This window comes from Pan troglodytes, chromosome X (genome assembly GCF_028858775.2).
Source record: "Pan troglodytes isolate AG18354 chromosome X, NHGRI_mPanTro3-v2.0_pri, whole genome shotgun sequence".
NCBI lineage: Eukaryota > Metazoa > Chordata > Mammalia > Primates > Hominidae > Pan > Pan troglodytes.
Genome location: NC_072421.2, coordinates 140,963,502 through 140,977,381, shown reverse-complemented (window position 1 = coordinate 140,977,381; position 13,880 = coordinate 140,963,502). Strand labels below are relative to the sequence as shown.

Below are 13,880 nucleotides of genomic sequence, written 5' to 3'. Positions count from 1 at the left end.
ACATTTATGCAGCCAAAAAACACATGAAAAAATGCTCACCATCACTGGCCATCAGAGAAATGCAAATCAAAACCACAATGAGATACCGTCTCACACCAGTTAGAATGGCAATCATTAAAAAGTCAGGAAACAACAGGTGCTGGAGAGGATGTGGAGAAATAGGAACACTTTTACACTGTTGGTGGGACTGTAAACTAGTTCAACCATTGTGGAAGTCAGTGTGGCGATTCCTCAGGGATCTAGAACTAGAAATACCATTTGACCCAGCCATCCCGTTACTGGGTATATACCCAAAGGATTAGAAAGCATGCTGCTATAAAGACGCATGCACACGTATGTTTATTGCAGCACTATTCACAATAGCAAAGACTTGGAAGCAACCCAAATGTCCAACAACGATAGGCTGGATTAAGAAAATGTGGCACATATACACCATGGAATACTATGCAGCCATAAAAAAATTATGACTTCATGTCCTTTGTAGGGACATGGATGAAACTGGAAAGCATCATTCTCAGCAAACTATCACAAGGACAAAAAACCAAACACCGCATGTTCTCACTCATAGGTGGGAATTGAACAATGAGAACACATGGACACAGGAAGGGGAACATCAAACACCGGGGGCTGTTGTGGGGTCGGGGGAGACGGGAGGGATAGCATTAGGAGATATACCTAATGCGAAATGACGAGTTACTGGGTGCAGCACACCAACATGGCACATGTATACATATGTAACAAACCTGCACGTTGTGCACATGTACCCTAAAACTTAAAGTATAATAATAATCAAATTTAAAAAAAGTGAGGATTATAGAATCATAGCATATTTTTTATTTATTATCTTATTTTATTTATTTATTTTTTGAGACAGAGTCTCACTGCCACCCAGGCTGGAGTGCATTGGCCCCATCTCAGCTCACTGCAACCCCCACCTCCTGGGTTCAAGCAATTCTCATTCCTCAGTTTCCTGAGTAGCTGGGACTCTAGGGATGTGCCACCATGCTTGTCTAATTTTTGGAATTTTTAGTAGAGATGGGGTTTTGCCATATTGCCCAGGCTGGTCTCGAACTCCTAAGCTCAGGCAATCTGCTCGCCTCAGCTTCCCAAAGTGCTAGGATTACAGCTGTGAGCCACTGTGCCCGGCCTCATAGCATATTTTTAAAAAATGACATTGGTTGTTCCAATTGACTCATGCTACAGCTGAGGGATCTGAAGCCTACAGAAGGTATGCAGTTTACCCAGAGTACCAGAAAGAATATGAGATGTAGGGCAGCTTGAACTTGGTTTGAACACTGTTTCACAATTACTGTGTTATTGAGCTTCTCTGAGCCTCAGTTTCCTTACCAGTAAATCAGACCCCCATGATGATATCTACCTCCTGGGACTGCTGTGAGTATTGCATCTCTGCTGAACATCTTCCCTCTGCCTTTCCAGATCCACTCACCACCATTCTTCACCTGTGCTGTCCTGAGAGGCTATTTAGGAAGGATTCTCTCAATGGGCTCCTGGACTCTCTGGTGTCCACTGGGTTTGGCTAATGAAAAGCCCCAAGGAGAGTTGGAGGTGGGAGGGAGAAAGGAAGGAGAGTGAGGGCTGTGGACCTATTCTCCTGGCTCCATCCCTGTGAGGCACCTCCAGCTGGATGAGTCTCTTGGTGGAGGTCACTGTACTTCTGAAGACAGCAATTTTCTCATGATTATTGATTTTTCCAGATTCTGGTAACCACTTCCTCCCTGCTCTCATTCCTTTGGGTTTGGAGTGATGGCAGCTGCTACTAGCACAATCTCTGATGTTCCCCCTGCATCTACCTGTTTATAAATGGTCCCTTTGCAGACAAATATTTGTCAAATATCCTATTTTGGATGTATCATCTGTTTGACCTAGATAGTATGTGCTTAGAGCAGAGCCTGATATATAGTATGTTCTTGGTGTATAGAATCTATGGCTAGTAGTAGTATTAATATTAGTGTAGAGGTAGTGGTGGTTGCAGTGGAGGTAATCGTGCTGGTATTTTTCAAAGCCACTCATTCAGTCACACGTAAAGCCTGTAGTAGGATGTATTCCTCTTTCATGCTCAACTCTTTCTCAATGATTGCTTTTCAACTGTCTGTGCTCCAGAGGGAAATATACGGTTGGCTTCTAACCCCTTGCTCTTTGTGGCCACGGAGTGCTGCAAATCCCAAGCAGATCCTATCCTGTGTCTGGTACTTTGTGTGGTGTTTAAACCTACCTTAGATAAAAATTGTAACAAAAATCATTAAGAATGTAGTTGAGGGTTATTATTATAACTAAACTAATGTCAGTCTGTAATATCACTTGTACAAAGGCTCAAAAACAAGAGGTGAAAACGTTTAAAGGAGTCCCTGGTTCTGACCCTGGGTCCATCTCTGACTTACAGCATGACATGGGAGAGTCACCTTGAGTAGTTCCTCAACCTGATATGAAAAAGAAGAATATTCTTAAAAACTGAACACATCAGAAAATTTTTAAAAAATCAATACAATGAACTCATTGTACATGGATGACCTTTAATTCTTTATTATTCATTTTAGTGGAAAATATAACATAATCACTAAGTTTTTCAATAGGAGTTATTTTATAAAGTAAGTTGTAATCTTTCAATAGAAATATGCCACTGAATGTATTCCTAACATTTTGATGAATTTTCACTGGATAGTGATATACCCATCAAAATATTTTTTGTAAACAAATTTAGAAAACAATCATAAAAGGTAATAAGGTAATTGAAAGCTGTTATTTTCAGCAATTTTAATCAATTTTTGACCTACCCTATTTGATGTGGCATGGCTGTTGGTTCTTGCTTGTTTTGTTTTGTTTTGTTTTTTATGACATGACAGTTTGATGTTCTCACTGTTAATTGCAGGCAAAAGTCCAAAAGAAATAAATACTTAGATGTTAGTTTGTAAGAATTTACTAAATGGAGTTGTTAATCTGTAGACAACATCTGGAATTCACTAAGGAAAAAAAATGTATACAAGGTTTGCTTGGTTTGTTAGTGTTTAGATGGCAGTCATGGGAGTGCTATAAATTATTTGTTTCTGGAGGGTCAGCAGAGTATTTTGCTAGGCTTTTATTGATTTTATGGTGTATGAAGTAAAGATATGTGAGCTTGATGAACACTGGAACAAAAATCCAGGGTCTACTTCACTTTTGTTCTATTTAAAAATTTTTTTTTTCCATTATTGCGTTTTGTGACTTCCTATAGAGAATGGACAAGTGTCAACCTATGGGAGGAATCTAGGGCCATGCCTTCTTTATCTTTGGCCCTCTCTCTTATTCTCTTTTCAAACATTTTTAGCTTTTTATTTTGAAACAATTATAAGTTCACAAGAAGTTTCAAAGATATGTACATGGAGGTCTTATGTACCCTTCAACCAGCCTCTCCCAATGGTAAAATCTTCAGTACGCTACCACATTACACTATCAAAACTAGAACATTGACAGTGATGCAATCCAGAGCTTTTTAAGATTCAACACTTTTCTTTTGGCTGTTCTAGGCACTTTACATTTCCATATGAATATTATAATTATCTTGTCAATTTCTATTAAAAATCCTTTTTAGAATTTTGATTAGAATTGAGTTGAACTTACAGATGAATTTGGAATAACTGCCACTTTACAATATTGAATCTTCCAACCGAAAATCAAAGTATACATCTGGATTTTTGATGTCATTAACTTATCATTGCAATTTTTTTGTAGTTTTAAGTATACAAGTCATTTACATCTTTGGTCAGATTTATCCCTAAGACTTTAATATTTTTAGTGATATTTTAAATTGCACTGTTCTTAGTTTCAACTTTCATTTGTTGAAATTAACTTCCAGTCCACCCTAGGACTACCATTAGGTGAAACACTGCCTCTTCTAATATATAAACTTCTAATATATAAACATACAATTGATTTGTGTATTGATCTCTTACTCTGCAATCTTGCTAACCTCAATTATTGTAGAAGCTTTTTTATAGATTGACTTTTCTACATATACTTTCATGTAGTCTTTGACAAAAGACACTTTTACTTCTCCCCTTCCAAACTGAATGCATTTTTTTTTTTTTTGCACTGGACACAATCTCCAGTACAAAGTATAACTGTGCCCATACTGGTGCACATGTGGGTCTTAGATTGTAGCATCCTGCATGTAAACACTGAGAACAACTTCCAGCACTTGAATATCCACTCCTTCCCCCACCCACATACTGGCAGAATTCATGTTGGGAGACTACATTTACTATGAACATACACCCCTGATTTGAAACAAGACTAGGATACACGGTAAAGAGTGTTTATTCACTAAAATTTTGACAGACCGAAGGCCATTATTGCAGATTGGAAATAGGAAATTTAAAAGAACTACATGGACATTGAATAAAATAACATGGGTTGAAATTTGCCTGGCAGTAGCCTAAAAGTAAATGGTCTTCAAGGTGCATATGAAGGAACTGTAGGAGGGAAATGGGATAATTAATTATTAATTATTAAATGTAACTAGTAATTAATAACTAATAATTAAATGTAGCCACACTAGCTTGGAGGGATTTGAGGTGAGACATCTAAAATACTAAGTCATGGTGAGGGCTGGAAGACAAAAGAATGAATCACTTCATAGGAATGACTGTGGGGAAGGGCTTGAAGGAATCATCCTCTCGCTTCCATGTGAACCATGAACATTAAACATGGAGAAATGAGGAGTGGTGGCAGATCAGTTTGGGATGCATCTTCAGGGGATGCTGAAACAACAACAGCATTTGGTTTCCTCTACATCCCTGTCACCCCTCCCCCACAAGCCCAGGGAGTGGTCAGCAGTGGTGCTTTGTGATGTCAAAGCCACCTTAGGACTGCCATTGGCTGGGACACTGACTGTATGATCAAACAAAGCTCAAGGGTGTGGCTTTGCCTTGTCATCAGGAGGGTATATATAGGGAGCGCAAGAGCTCTGGGACATCCCACTGGGAAGCTTCAACATAGCTGTGGAAGTCTGCAGTCTACAAGAGCCTACTATAGACATTCTACAACCAACCAGAATCATGGAACAGCCAACTTCCAGCACCAATGGGGAGAAGACGAAGAGCCCCTGTAAATCCAACAGCGAAAATGATGAGGTAAGATTGTTAGGTTTTGAAGGGAAGGTGAGGGTGAAAGAAAGACACACAGAGCGGGGGCGGCTCAAACAACAACACAAGAATATTGCAGACACCTGTGGACGTGGGAGACCCACTTAATGCCTGAGCCCACCGCTGCTTACAGGCTGGGGTGCTTATAGGTATGGGTGGGAGGGGCCTGGGCAGTATGGCTTGCTGCCCGGCAGGATATTGATAAGATGTTTTTATGATCAGGCTATTTGGTCCTTTTTCCAGTGGGATGTCATTGTGGTGTTTCCTGGAACTTTGCCCAGCAAGATATGATAGGAAACTTTCTGTAGTTGGACCTTTGTCTGCCTTATGTTAAAGTGATTAGGCAAGATTTTTCTCATGGCCCGAACCCCCGTGGAATGTTTCACTTTGACCAAGGTCTGCAAAATAGCAGGGTGCTTACTAAATGGTGGTTTGGACTCACATTCTTGCCTTCTACTTTAGTATAAAAGGAAGAGGGGCATTGTTGATTACCTGGCTGCTTCCTGCCGAATAGGGGAGCTGTAATCAGGGTTTGGGTTTTGAAGCAGTGGGTGTTAGACTTCAGAGTTGTTTTCCTGGAGGCACTGGTACCGGACTTGGCAGAGGAGAAGGATGGTATCAATGTGTTGCTGGGTGGCCGCCTGGACAGGGGAGTTTAGCCTTCGGGAGATAAAGCGGGATATGAAGGTAAATATACATGGGCCAATTGTAGTATTAGGAGGAGGAAAATTAAGGGTCCTAAGAAAGGGGCCCCCTGCTATCTCAGTGCTGACTGCAGCAGAGATGTTTAGTTCTGCTAACACTAGAATGAGATGTAGAGCCTGCTTAGTGTGTGTGGAGGAAGATGAGACAGAAGCTACTAAAGGAACCTGGATGGTCTGCTTGTCAGGCAAAATGTTAATGTTTAGACTGAAACACAAGGGTGCATGTTCCTGACCATTTGGCCAGTAGGCAGAGATAAGAGTTTGTGGCACAAAAGAAGAAGACACTGGGGGTGGACAGACAAAAGTTGTAGGTTATGGTGGCAAGCCATGAGAAGGTGGGTGTTGAATTCTGCAGAAATTCTTTGTTTTAACTTTTATATTTTTCCAAGTTGAATAGCTGCCAGCAAGGGTAGCCCCTCTAAGGGCCTGATAGGAAATGTTGGTGGTGGAGGAGATGGAGGCTGTTTGGTTTTGGAGAGAGAGAGATAAATGGGTTTTTGTAACTAATAGCCATTGTAGTCCTGACAGGGCAGAAGGATATAGGTTGCACTTGAGGGAATTGTTTGTGCATGTTTTCCAGGGAGCGCCCTTGAGTTGGATACATGAAGAGCGGCTCCAGCCAAGAGGGGAGGGGTTTCTAAAAGGTGTTTTATGGAATCGGTTTGTAACATATTCAGTTAAGAGGCTATGAGGCGAGGGAGGGTGACAGCCCTGTGTGTGACGGTGTGGGTGGATTTCATGGATTGGGGGAAAAAGAGTTTAGCTGATCAAGATTATAAACAGGTTTGGGAATGAACTGGTCAAGTAGGTGAGATGCAGGTTTATTTTGGACCGAGTTCATGTGGCCAGGTTGACAGGAAGGGCTGTGAATTGCTGGATTTGTGTGGACAAACAAGTTTAACAGTTGGAAGGAAGAGGAGAGTGTGACTGATTTAAGAGGAAATGTGTGAGGCTGATGAAGGGGGCTCAACTGTCAGAGGTTGGGGGTGGGGACTTAGAGTATCCCACAGACAAAGAGGACAAAAGAAGAAAGAGGAGATTTGAGTAGGAGTGAAATTTTGGAAGGTGCCCTGCAGTCATACCTCCTGGATTAGTGTGACGAATTGGCATGGACTATTCAGGGACATGGGGAAGGGTAGCCAGGAAAGATCTGAAATAAAGTAGGAGATAAAAGATTGGAAATTGGAGACAGAGAGTGTTATGGACTAAGGTGTTCTGGATTGGCAACTTCTGGAATTCTTGTTAAGTACAGTGAAGTTGGTCCTGTCGGGGAAGGAGAATAATATGGGGGTGAAGAAATTTCTAGATGTGGGTCTGGTGCTCTTTTTAGTTTGGAATGGTGTATTCAGTGTGGAAAGGATGTTAGCTTTGCCCCAGTCGGAGTAGTTAGGATAACCTGGTGGGAACATTTCCGCTTAGGTTGGAGAGGGGAGGAGGAGGAGTCTGTGATTCAGACCCAGTCCCCTGGTTGTAGGGACAGGGAGGAGTGTTTTGAGGATGGACTTTCAGGCTGGGTCAAGTAAGCATTTGTGTACTGTCTTATTAGATGTTGGGTGAGGTGTAACGCCGGCCAAGTATTCCATATAGAATGGGGGGAAAATACAGGGAGATTCTGGAGGATAAAAGGGCATTTGTACATGAGTTTAAATGGGCTTAAACTGAGGAGCTTTTGGGAAATGACTCATAAATGCATGAGGAACAATGGGAGAAGAAAAGTCCAGGCCATTTTAACCTTTAGGGAAGATTGGTCAGTTGCTGTTTTCTAAAAAAGTTTCCCTGAAGATTCAGGGTGGTAAGGAATATGCAAAGCCAATTTAATGTTTACAGCCTTTACCAGCTGTTGGTTAAACTGTGAAACAAATTGGCCCGTTGTCTGACTGGATGCAAGAGGGGAGTTTAAACCGGTGGATAATATGAGTGGAGAGAATAGAAGCGATGGTGTGTGCCTTTTCGGTGGTGGTGGGAAAAGCTTTTATCCATCCAGAGAATGTATCTACTATTGTCAGAAGGTATAGGAATCACTTTCTGGGGGACATGTGAGTGATGTTGATTTGCTAGTCCTGCCCTGGTAAGTGTCCTCAGACCTTGTGTGTTGGAAAGGAGGTGGTTTGATAGCTTCCTGAGGGGAAGTTTGAGTGCAAAGGGAACATGCCTTAGGAATATATTTCAGATTGGCAGCCATGGCAGAAGAATGTATATAATTTTCTAAAAGCTAGAGTAGGGGCAGTAAGCAGCATGGAAATGGTTGTGCACATATGAAAGTACAGAAGGTTTTTTAAACTTGGACAAGGCACTTTTATCACTGAGATCAAACAATTTTTTCCTGAATGGCACCAGCCCGGGCAAGTGGGGTTCATTCCTTCTGGGTATATACAGGAAATAATGAGCAATAACGATGGGGTTTTAAGGGCTGCCTGCCAGGCTGCCAAATTTGTTGAAAGGTTTCTCTCGGTTATGGCATCTTTAGACTTTCGGCACCCCTTGCAATGGATAATGGTGGCCTTTAGTGGTAGTTTATCGACCCCCAGCAGCTTATGTATAAGTTTGCCATTTCTTATGGGGGTTCCTTTTGTAGTTAGGAAATCCTGTTCCTGCCAGATGAAGGCTTGAGACTGTAGGATATGGCATGCATATTTGGAATGGGTGTAAATGTTGACCCTCTTTCCCTTTGCTAGGGTGAGGGCCCTGGTTAGGGCAACTAGCTTTGCCTGTTGAGAGGTAGCATGGGGTGGTAGAGCATTGGATTCTAGGAGTTTATTTTCAGCAATGATGGAATAGCCAGCTGCTGGACATGGCTCCCTAAAAGAGCTTCCATTAACTAACCGTGTATGTGTTCCCTGCAAAGGGGCATGTGAAATGTGTTGGAAGGAGGAGGAGAGGGAGTCTAAGAGGTCCAGACAGGAGTGAGAGAGCCTAGAATCGGAAGTGTTTACAGGGAGGAGGGTGGCTGGGTTGAGAGTTTTATATCTCTGGAAGGTGATTAGAGGGTTACCTAGGAATAAGGCGTGTACCTGTTATAAGCAGGATGGTAGGAGGGATAGAAGGGATTGATGGTTTATGAGGTCCTGTAGGTAATGGGAAGATGCAATAGTAGTGTGTTGGTAAAGAGGGAGTTTCCGTGCCTCTAAGGCCAGCGATGTGGCCACACCCAAGATTTTTAGTCAGAGTGACCAGCCATGGTCACACAAAACAGAGTCCAGTTGTTTTGAGAGGCGCGCAGTGGCTTGTGTGGCATCGCCGTATGTTTGGCAGAGTAGTCCAAGGGCAAGGCCCTGGTCAGAATGTATATACAAAGTAACGGGCTTGGTGAGGTTGGGCAGTCCCGGTGCCAGGGCCATTAAAAGGGCATTTTTAAGTTTTTAAATGGGAGTTGATGGGGCAAGCTGGGTTTAGGGGTTTTAGGATGGGCCCATGTGAGGCCCTGTATAGTGGCTTGGCCAGCAAGTCAAAATTGGGAACTGACAGCCAGAAGTAACCCACAAGGCCCGAGAAGGAGAGAAGGTACTTTTTTGTGTGAGGAAGGGGCATGTCCCAAATTAGCTCCTTTCATTGGGTTGGGATGGCTTGAGAATTAGGGGTTAGGACAAACCCAAGGTAAGTAACTTTGGTTTGGGCTACCTGAAATATTGTGGGCTAGGCCCAAACTTTGGTTTGGGCTACCTGAGATTTCCTTTATTATGGAGGAAGTTTAAAACCTAAGTGGTGTGTTGGATGGACAGGTTAAGGAAGGGGCTACAGAGAAGGAGTTTGACATATTGCAGGAGGGTGCTAGCAGCAAGGGAAAGTTCACCTGGGTCCTTGATGAGGGCAAGTCTGAATAGGTGGGGGCTATCCTGGAACCCCTGTAAGAGTACAGTCCACGCTAGTTGGGTGCACATGTGAGTATTAGGACTTGACCAAGTTAAAGCAAAAAGACTTCTGTAAGACGGTTTAAGGGAATGGTGAAATAGGCATCTTTCAGTTCCAATACAGAGGAGTGTGTAGTAGATTTAGGAATATGGGAGAGTAGAGCATATTGGTTGAGGACCACTAGATGTATTGGTACCACTGCCTGGTCAACAACTTGGAGATCCTGGACAAAGGGGTAAGTCCCGTCTGTCTTTTGGAAAGCCAGAATAGGGGTGTTGTGGGGAGAGTTAACAGGCTTGAGAATATGAGCTTGTTAAAGTTTACAAATAATAGGTTTGGGGCCCCTAAGCACGGCTGGATTAAGGGGATATTGAGACTGAAAAAAGAAAATGGAGGAGTTTTGAAAGGTTATTTTAACTGGGATGTGATGTGTGGCTATTGTGGGTTTAGAAACATTCCAAAGTTTAGAATTAACAGAAGGTAACAGGGTAAATAGTGAGGATGAGTGGGGGGAGAGGGAAGCATTTGGGTGGCAGAGTAATATAAAAGGGGTAGAATCGTAGGAGCCGCATTGCATGGAGGCCTGGGATTTACTTAATATGTCCCACCCCAAGATAGGGGTAGGGGGCTGAGGGATAACCAGGAAACAGTGGGTGAAGGGGGCTGTTGAATAGGTTGCATAATAAAGGACGAGTCTGTGCCTAGAGGGGATTTTATTGATTCTCACAATAGAGATCGAAGAACATAAAAAGGGTCTAGAATATTCTGGTAAAACCGAGTAACTAGTTGTCGTATTGAGTATCCAATAGGAAAGACATGGACTTACTAGAGACTGACAGAATTACCCTGGGTTCCGAGGTGGTGATGGCAGTAGGGGTGGTGTACTCCAGGCCCCACCTGTCTTCAGGTACAGGTGGTGAAGCAGGATGAAGAGTTTCAGTGAGCACAGTCTGACTTCCAGTGTTGCTTGATATCACAGATGGGGCAAGGCTTCCAGAGTGTCATGGGATTAGGCCAGGCTTTTGCCCAGTGTCCCTGTTGGATGCACTTATAACAGGCTCCTGGAGTTGACTGTTGCCAAGTTGAGGAATTCTGTATGCCTTGGGAACCCTGTTGAGTGGCAGCTACCAGCATTTGGTATTTAGCCTGGTCCTTCTTTAGGTTTGGATTTTTTAGTTCTTCCTCTCTAATCTTATAGATCTTGAAGGCCACTTTGGTTAAGTCTCTTTGGAAGGTTTGAGGGCCATCCTCCAGTTTTTTAAGTTTTTTTTCAAATGTCTGGGGCTGACTGGGAGATAAAGTGTAAATGGAGGTAGATTTTGCCCTTATTGGTATTAGGGCTTAAGGTGGCATATTTAGTTGTGACCTTTGAAAAGGCGGGAGAGGAAAACAGCAGGGGCGACTTTATTTATGCCAGCTAGAAGGCATGATATCATATGGGCTTGTTTCTGTCTGTCTACGGAAGTTGCCTGATAATTCCGATTGAGGTCAGTTCTGGGGACAGCTAGTGTCCCTATTGGGTTATGAGCAGCATCTTGTTGGTGGAGGGTGTTCTCATGGGCCTGGGCACCCGTAAATATGTGTTCCCTGTCCTTCAGGGTGAGGGTAGAGGAGAGGATGACATATATGTCATGCCAGGTAAAGTCATAAGATTTAGGGAAGTACAGACATTCCTTGCGGAAGGAGGTAGGATCCATTGAAAAGGAGCAAAGTCTCTTTTCAATATGGGAGAAGTCAGCTAGGGAACTTGAATTCAGATTATGCCTTCAGTCCTCGCAACCTCCTGCAAGGGAAAGACTTTGGAAGGCCTTTGGGCATGTGTCTGATTTTTGGCAAAAGAGGGTTGGGCGTGAGACCTGGTTTGAGGTGGAGAAGGAAGGGGGATGGAGGGTGACAGTAAGGGGGTGGAGGAGCTGGATCCGAAGGAGAAGGTGGAGGGAATGGGAGAGGGCAGGAGGCAGACGAAGGGGTTTGTTGTCCAGGTTGAAATTCAGAGGAGGAAGGCTTGTCTGGAGGAGGAGGCATTTTGGGGGGTTTCTCCTTGAGGAGGAAGATTTGAAAAGGTGAACAAGATTGGCAGGAGAGCGAGTGAGGCATGAGCGGAGATAAGCAAAGCACTTCAGATCATTTACCATTGTGTTGGAGAAAGATTTTTTAGATTATGTTGAATTTGAAAGTTGAATGTTTTGTTTTTTAGAAGAGGGGAGTGAATACTCTGGATGGGAGTGAATACTCTGGGGAAAGTGAGTACCCCAGAAGGGAGTGAATACCCCAGAGGGGAGTGAGTTCTCCAGAGGGAAGTGAATACCCCAGAGGAAAGTGAGCACTGGATTCCACCTGGGAGAAGGGACCTGGAGAGTTGGGGCAGCCCCGTAGTTATTCATGCTCCCCAGAGGACGGAGCGGCCAGAGTGGCAAGTGTTCTGAGGCTGTCCCCTGAGAAGGGAGGCTGCAGTCACCTGGTGACTGGGGAGACCTCTCACCCAGCACTGGAATTTTTTTGGAGGACAAGCAGAAATAGAAAGGAATCCAGAAAGGAAGAATAGGTAGACTCACCCACGAATTGAAGCCCAGTGTTGGATGTGATGTCCAGCAATGGGGGTGATCCTGGTTGCAGCTGCTTGGGAAGGGGAAGGAAGGAAAAATAAGATGGAGAGTTTGATCAATATCTGGAGGTTAGTCCAGGGCTGGAGAAGATGAGAGAATAGGGGAAACAGGACTGGGAACAGAGAGTCCACTCAGGATCTGGAAGTAGGCCCCGGTCTAGTTTGTGCTGCTTGCTGCTTTCTGCTTTCCAGGTTGCAAGAGAAAACTTACCCATTAGAACCCAATCACTGTTCTGGGTTTTGGCACCAAAATGTTAGGTTTTGAAGGGAAGATGAGGGTGAAAGAAAGACAGACAGAGAGGGTGCATCTCAAACAACAACACAGGAATATTGCAGACACCTGTGGAAGTGGGGGACCAGCTTAATGCCAGAGCCCACTGCCGCTTATAGCCTGGGGTACTTAGAGGTATGGGTGGGAGGGAGCTGGGCAGTATGGCTTGCTGCCCAGGAGGATATTGATAAGATGTTCTTATGATCAGGTGGTTTGGCCCTTTTTCCAGTGGAATATCATTGTGGTGTTCCTTTGCAGCTGCCTGGAAAGGGGAATGAAGGAAAAATAAGATGGAGAGTTTAATCAATATCTGGAGGTTAGCCCAGGGCTGGAGAAGATGAGAGAATAAGGGGAACAGGACTTATGATACGGATGTTTCTTTAGTTGAGCCTTTGTCCACCTTGTGGTCAGGTGGTTAGGCAGGATGTTGCTCATGGCCTGAACCCCCATGGAATGGTTCACTTTGACCAAGGTCTGCAACATAGCAAAAACTTACAAAATCGTGCAGTTTGGACTAACAGGTGACTCTACCCATGCCTCTCTTCTTCTTCTGCATAGATCCCTACCCTATGATTTCACCTTGTTCTTCTCTGGCACACACCCCTTCCTCAAACTGCATTCCTTCTCATAAAGCCCCCCTTGCTATCTAGTCTCTATCCTATTCACCCAAAATAATGTCTTTCTGGCCTCTCCCTATTTTCTTACCAGATGCAAGAGGTACCAAACAGAGTCTTAGCCCCCGAACAGAGTTTGAAAAAGACAAAAACATCAGAATATCCAATAATATTTGTGTATTACCGCAGGAAGGGTAAGAAAATAAATTCAAATCAACTGGAGAATGACCAGTCCCAAGAGAACTCCATCAATCCAGTCCAAAAGGAGGAGGACGAAGGCCTAGGCTTATCTGAAGGATCTTCAAATGAGGATGAAGACCTAGGCCCATCTGAAGGACCTTCAAAGGAGGACAAAGATCTAGACTCATCTGAAGGATCCTCACAGGAGAACGAAGACCTAGGCTTATCTGAAGGATCTTCACAGGACAGTGGGGAGGATTAGTCACACATGGAGAAACCAAATTGGACAAATCATCACCACTGATGGCGATGATTACAATAAAATCAAGTTTAAGGAGCTGATGACTGTGTTTATCTCTGCCTGTTGTCTGATGGTGTGGGGTGGGGAAGGGAAGGGAAGAGGTAGGCATTTGAGAAGGGAGGGATATGAGGTCCTGTAGGTTGGGAGACAGACCCACAGGTTGACAGTTAGCCAGACATTGCAAATAAGGACTGGGGGAGGACTGATTCCTCAGACAA

The 13,880-nt window shown here is 43.7% G+C and overlaps 1 protein-coding gene across 1 annotated transcript; it reads left to right on the top strand.

Annotated features, from left to right (window-relative positions):
• Window positions 1-5,051: 5,051 nt before the first annotated feature.
• On the top strand, window positions 5,052-13,623 carry SPANXN3 (SPANX family, member N3). Its single transcript, NM_001042628.1, has 2 exons — window positions 5,052-5,126; window positions 13,276-13,623. The coding sequence occupies exons 1-2, from the start codon at window positions 5,052-5,054 to the stop codon at window positions 13,621-13,623; spliced, it is 423 nt and encodes a 140-aa protein (NP_001036093.1).
• The last annotated feature ends 257 nt before the right edge of the window (window positions 13,624-13,880 follow it).

What these genes read in the sequence shown, in the direction of transcription:
- SPANXN3 (NM_001042628.1), top strand. Translation starts at nt 5,052, where the DNA reads ATGGAACAGCCAACTTCCAGCACCAATGGGGAGAAGACGAAGAGCCCC. An exon ending in CCAACAGCGAAAATGATGAG is followed by an intron (nt 5,127 to 13,275) that starts GTAAGATTGTTA and finishes TTTTCTTACCAG; the next exon opens with ATGCAAGAGGTACCAAACAG.